We start from the raw sequence: 6,579 nt of genomic DNA, 5'->3' as shown, positions 1-6,579 counted from the left end.
TTCCATCTTTTCTTGATGCATTCTGCATCATTCAATAATTTGTCTCTTTAGTGGCTGGGAAAGGGCGGCTGAAACTGGTTCCATCATAACGTGGACTAATAAAAGCCTGTGGTTTTAAATAGTAGGAGCTCTGGTAGCGTAGTGGTTACAAATCGGCCTGCTAACCTCAAGGTCAGAAGTTCAAAACTACCAGCGGTTCTGCGGGAGAAAGATGAGGCTTTCTGCTCCCGTAAAGATTTATAGCCTCAGAAACCCTGTGCAGGATCACTATGAGTCATAACCCACTCCACGGCACTTAACAACAAGTAGGGTTTTTTTGTTTTTGTTTTTACCTTTTCTCACAGGGCTTTCACAAATTAGTATACCTCTTTAGAGTTGGACCAGGACCCGTGGTGGCACTGTAGGATAAGTACTGGACTGCTAACCACAAGGTTGGCAGTTCAAAACTGCTCCCCGGAGAAAGATGAGTCTGTCAGCTCCCATAAAGATTTACAGCCTCAGAAACCCTCCACAAGGTCACTACGAGTTGAGATCAGTTAGATGACAGTTGTTGTTGATAAGTGCCATTGAGTTGATTCCGACCCATAGTGTCCCTGTGTAGGATGTCCGAGGAGCAGCTGGTGAGTTTGCACTGCCGACCTTGTAGTTCAAATTGCTTTGCAGTCTGGCACATTAACCCACAGCGCCAGATGACAGTGGGTGGGGTTAAATGCAGACATAGTTTATATCTAACTATTCATCAGTCCATCTTTTCATCCAATTTATTCAGTTCTGTCTGAGTTGATTTTATGTCTGTATCTCTGAGTAATAGCTGAGTAGTTGTGCTTAATTGTGGCATTGGTTAATATGGTTTAAGTACGTAATTAATTGTCTAATTATTTTTTAACTTGTTTTTTCAATGTGAATAAATGGGATGGGACAGCTGTAGAGAGAAAGTTATGTTCCAGATTTTTTTTTTTTTTTTTTCCTAGAAGATACGCTTAATGGCTAGATTTCAGGCAAAAGATATATTAAGAAAGGTACTGACATGTGTTTGTTTTTTTGTTTTTTACTTTTGTTTACAGTGTTCTTTAGATTCCAGTTTAAGAATTATGATTTGCCTCTTGAAGATACCCTCTACAAATGCCACAAGGGTACGTATGTTTCCGAAAAAGACACCCAACTGGTTATTCAGTTGTTATTCGGCCTAAAAAGACAGGCAACGGTACTGAAGATAGAATTGCTGCATTCTGATGCTTTACTTTCAACCTTTTTTCCTCTCCTCTTGCTAGCTCAGTGTCTAGTATGAAGAGCTGTAGAACATCATAATATCATTTTCTAATAACCATTAGTCCCAATCCTTAAGGCAAAGGAGTTCTGGTGGCATAGTGGTTCAGCACTGGACTGCTAACCAACAGGTGAGCAGTTTGAGCCCATCAGGCAGCTCCTCAGGAGAAAAGATCTGCTCTTGTAAAGAGTGTAATTTAGGAAACTCTATGGGGCAGTTCTCTCTCCTATAGGAGTCAGGATTGATGGATGGCACAAAACAACGTTTCCCAATCTCGGGTCACGTCCAGCAGTCCATCTTCCACACTACTCATGAGGTGGTCTTCTGAAACTTAGATGTCATCATGTTAGTTCCTTACTGAAAAACCTTTGAGCATGCCACAATTTTTTCATGATAATGTCCAAATCCCTTACTAAGGCATACTTGAAGAAACTTCAAAAAACTTACTTTTCCAATTTCATCTTCAACTAACTTATCCCATTTTCATGCCTCTTGTGCACTTTTATAATTATCGTCACCATCATCCTCAAAACCACCACCACCCTCGGTTGAGCATTTACCATATGGCAGGCATTGTGCTAAGTGCTTTACATATATAATCGGACTTAATTTCATGCCTCCTTGCCTTGGCTTGGGCCATTTGCTGTGCCTGAAAAGTTTTATGCTCTTGTCTCTTTGGTGGACTTCTCATTCCTCAAGATCCCATTTAAGTGAAAAATGCTCGGATCCTTTGTAGCACCTTCCTTCTCTGAAATGCTAGACAGAGAGCTCCGTATTAGCACTTAGGCTGTGCTGAAGTCTCCCCAGTGAAATGGAACTTCCTAAAGTCTGCTGCTGTGTTTCATTCACCTTGGTTTCCCCAGTTTCTCTGGGCTACATTATGTTCGGATGCAGTGATGCGATGATCTGTAACTACTAGCTGATACACTAACAAGGCTCATCTCCTTCAAGTACTTCCCTAGACTCTGCTTCCATAAACTCATGGAATAGTTCTACTGGAAAGTTGTTTAGAGATCATGTGGCCCAACCTACTCATTAACAGATAAGGGAACCGGCTCAGAGCACTTTAGCCAGTGTCACATAGCTGGCTGATGAGGTGAACAATTGGAGACTATCATAGGTCCTTTGATTCCAAGGTCCTTATTTTTTCTATTGTACTGTATTTCCCCTGCCACTATTGAGTTGGGGTCAGTTCAACCCACTGAGTTGATTACAACTCATAGTGAACCTATTATAGACAGGGTCGAACTAGCTGCTATGTAGGGTTTTCCTTCTTTAAGGAAGCATCCTGTCACTTCTTCCATGGAGCAGCTGGTGGATTCTAACTACTAACCTTTTGGTTAGCAGCTGAGTTACCCACTAAGCCACCAGGATGCCTCACCACTGTGCTGCTCTGTTAGATAGAGGAGCAAATATGTATACAGGCTTGAAGGCAGGTCTGTCTTTTAATCAAAAGGATGTTCTGGTGTGGTGCTATAGGATAAGCACTGGACTGCTAACCATAAGGTTGGAGGTTCGAACTCCATGGAAATCCTATACAGGGTCACTGTGAGTCAGAACTGACACCAACATCATATATCAGCTTGAGAGAGATTCCTTCCAGCCCCTAAGTTTGCACATTGAACTGGTATCACTTTTATACCAGACATTAAGGACTAAAGAGCTTGAGAAGTAGTGGGAATCATGGTGTGGAAGTTCTTCAGAGCCCAGTTAAAACCTTGTCTTCTCCACAAAGCAATTCTATCTCTGCTAAAAAAAACTTTGGAACTTAGGTTTGAATTCTGTTCAACAGCTATATGGCCTTAGACAAGGTCCTTAATTTGCTTACTTAATCATCCTACCTGCAGAATGGTGGTGTTGTGGTGGTTAAGTACCATCTAGTCAGTTCCGTCTCATAGTGACCCTGCATAGAGTTTCTGAGGAGTGGTCAGTGAGTTCAAACTACCAACCTTGCAGTTAGCAGTCCAGTGCTTATCCTACAATGCCACTTACTAAATTTTCAGAGTGTCAGTTGTGAAAATCATAGTTCACATTGATGGAGGACAGTTTTCTTGCCAAGTGCTCTTACATACATTATCTCTAACTTCAACAACAAACCCAATGAGATGGAAGCCATTATTGTCCCCATTTTACAGGGGGGCGGGATTAAAATGCTCAAGAGCTTAAGAGCAACGTTTGAACTTGTGTATGTCAGATTCTAGAGCTGTTAACCATTATATGATGACATAAGAAAGCTTAAGGAACTTAAACAGATTCTGGTGGGATTCTGACGGGGAAACCTGGACTGAAAATGGCTACTTGATAAAGAGTAAGATGAGAGTTTTATCTATGCTAATAGTTCTTCAATACTTACACACAAGGATACTTTGCACTACTTAATCAATACAACAGGTTGATAGAGGGCCTGGATCTAGTAGCCCCATAAATGCTTAAAGGTTCTGAACAATGGTGCAGAAGATCCTAATACAAACCTCACAGAGTTTTGATTGTTTGACCATAGGGCTAGGGTAGGTTGCAATCAAGCTAGGTCTGTAAATGCTGCTACATGGAAGAATGGATCCCCTACAACCTGAGCAATAAAAGATTAAATCCTGCTCTTTGAGTCATTGTCTGAAGATGTTAACTTTGTTCTTGTTAGACCAATGGAGTTGCTACGTGCGACTCCTGTTAACAGACCTTAAATTAAAAAAAAAAAAAAAAAATGATCCACATTCTGTTTAGTATTTTTATTTACTTGTTTGTGTTTCATGAAGGAATCAGCAGTTGATTTTCTTTGGCCCTCATCTCATTTCAGAGTTTGTTGGAACCGTTTTCGAAACTGCTCAGCTTTGTGATTCAGAACGCTGTCTTCACTCTGGCCTACCTGGTAGAACTATGCGGTTTGTGCTACCGAGCCTTCACTAAGGTAAGGATGCTTCTGAGCATCCCTGAGAAATGGAAAATGGGAATGTATTCTTGAGAATGAGTGTCAACTTCCTGTTGCGTTCATGGCTTCCGTATAGCTGGAAAAGGAGTCATTCTGCAGAAGTCTTACAAATGTTATTGAAAGGGAATTTTTTAATACATAAGCTATGCCTAAAATATGTAATTTTAGAGACTTGAGGGGCATCTGAGTGAAAGGTTTTAAAGGGAAGAGGTCTTTTGAATGAAATGAGATGATGATGGAAATACCTTTTAATATATTTTTCAAGTTCACCATCCCATGATTAAGAAGCTGTGGTAGAAAAGTGGTAACAAGTCGGGCTGCTTATCTCAAGGTCAGCAGTTCAAAACTACTGGCCATTCCATGGGAGAAAGATTAGTCTTTCTGCTCCTGTAAAGATTAACAACCTTGGAAACCCTGTGCAGGGTCGCTATGGGTCAGAACCGACTCCACAGCCCACCACCACCACCTCATGGTTAGTTGGGAAGCCACTATGACCCATGTTTATACCCAAAGTAGAAAAAGATCAGCTTGTCATTTGTTAAAGCCTGTGGCGAGCTCCTTAATTCTCTTCATTTGTCTGTCTCCTGGGCCTGGGCTCTTGGTCTCTGAGACTGTAATCTCATCTGTTGTCATTCTGTCTTAATGATGGCTTCTCTAGTGCATTGTCCTTAGCACCTCCTGCCCCACTATGAGAAAGTGGAAAAATACTGCCTGCCCAATGGCCATAGCAGCTCCTCCAGAGCTGGGAGACGCTGTTCTCGGGGAAAAGCAGGAGGCAGGAGCCTTTCTGTTCTTAAGAACGATATGCAAATAGTGCCCTTCTGGTTCTGAACATTTCCAAGTTTGTTTTTCAGTGGGGTCTCTGTTCTTGTTTTTTGCTCTTGAACATTCAAAATGCTTTTTTTTTTTTTTTTTCAAGTTGTCCACTTCTATAAACCCTTTATTTTCTTCATAAAAATAAAATTTTAATCAGCTTTCATTCTGTTTAAAACATCATTTTCTTCTTTATCACCGTATGTCTATTGGACCATGTTAAGGTCTCCCTTTAATCTACTCTTTGGTTTTTCTGGTTATAAAGTATTGATTACCTTGTCCGGTGCAATAGTTGTTGTTTTTTTAAATGTTTTATTGTGAATTATATGATAGTTGACATGAGAGAACTTTAGTTTTACATTCATTCCATCGTATATCATTCATTGCCATGGTTCCAGTCCCCTTCATGCATCATCAACCAACCAAAGGGTATATCCCAGAAACAACACAACAATCTACTACTAGGAGTCCTGGTGTGGTGCTGTGGGTTAATGTGCTGGATGGCAAGGTTGGTTTGAACAACAAGGTTGGCAGTTCAAACCCACCAGTTGCTCCTCAGAAACCCTATACAGGTCACTATGATTTGGAACTGACTTGACGGCACTTATCAATAACAACAACAAATCTACTATTAGGGACACCTGGTGTGGTGCTGTAGGATCCGCACTGGACTGGGAACCACAAGGTCAGCAGTTCAAATCCATCAGCAGTTCCTCAGAAAGCCTATAAAGGGTCGCTATGAGTCAGAACCAACTTGATGGCATTTAACAACAATAACAACAATCTACTATGTGGGGAGAAAGATGAGGCTTTCGGCAAGGATTTGAAAGCCTCAAAAACCCTACACAAGGTCAGTACAAGTTGGAATCGGCACTTTAATAACAGCAATCGACTACTAGCAGAGTCAGCAAATATTAGATCTGATAACACCCAAAAATAGTGAATCCAAACCACAAGAACGGCGCTAGTCACGTTCCAAACCACGAGAACAGCGCTCCTCATATTCCAAAACACGAGAACAGAGCTAGTCACGTTCCAAAACACGAGAACAGAGCTAGTCACGTTCCAAAACACGAGAACAGCGCTAGTCACGTTCCAAACCACGAGAACAGCGCTCCTCACATTCCAAAACACGAGAACAGAGCTAGTCACATTAAAAAAACACGAGAACAGAGCTAGTCACGTTCAAAAAACACGAGAACAGTGCTCCTCACATTCCAAAACACGAGAACTGAGCTAGTCACGTTCAAAAACATGAGAACAGAGCTAGTCACGTTCAAAAAACACGAGAACAGCGCTCCTCACATTCCAAAACACGAGAACAGAGCTAGTCACGTTCCAAAACATGAGAACTGAGCTAGTCACGTTCAAAAAACACGAGAACAGCGCTCCTCACATTCCAAAACATGAGAACAGAGCTAGTCACGTTCAAAAACACGAGAAAAGAGCTAGTCACGTTCCAAAACACGAGAACAGAGCTAGTCACGTTCAAAAAACACGAGAACAGAGCTAGTCACGTTCCAAAACACGAGAACTGAGCTAGTCACGTTCCAAAACACGAGAACTGAGCTAG

At 41.4% G+C, this 6,579-nt stretch overlaps 1 protein-coding gene across 1 annotated transcript in view; it reads left to right on the top strand.

Annotated features, from left to right (window-relative positions):
- Positions 1–6,579, top strand: part of UNC79 (unc-79 homolog (C. elegans)) — a 330,078-nt gene that overhangs the window by 264,736 nt on the left and 58,763 nt on the right. Inside the window, exons 39-40 of the mRNA XM_006839553.1 lie at positions 1,065–1,133; positions 4,062–4,172. Coding sequence (XP_006839616.1) covers positions 1,065–1,133; positions 4,062–4,172 — 180 coding nt within the window. The remainder of the gene's footprint in view (positions 1–1,064; positions 1,134–4,061; positions 4,173–6,579) is intronic.

This window comes from Chrysochloris asiatica, unplaced genomic scaffold (assembly GCF_000296735.1).
Source record: "Chrysochloris asiatica unplaced genomic scaffold, ChrAsi1.0 scaffold00025, whole genome shotgun sequence".
Taxonomy (NCBI): domain Eukaryota; kingdom Metazoa; phylum Chordata; class Mammalia; order Afrosoricida; family Chrysochloridae; genus Chrysochloris; species Chrysochloris asiatica.
The sequence above is the reverse complement of the archived record's forward strand: the minus strand, read 5'-3'. Positions and strand labels throughout refer to the sequence as shown.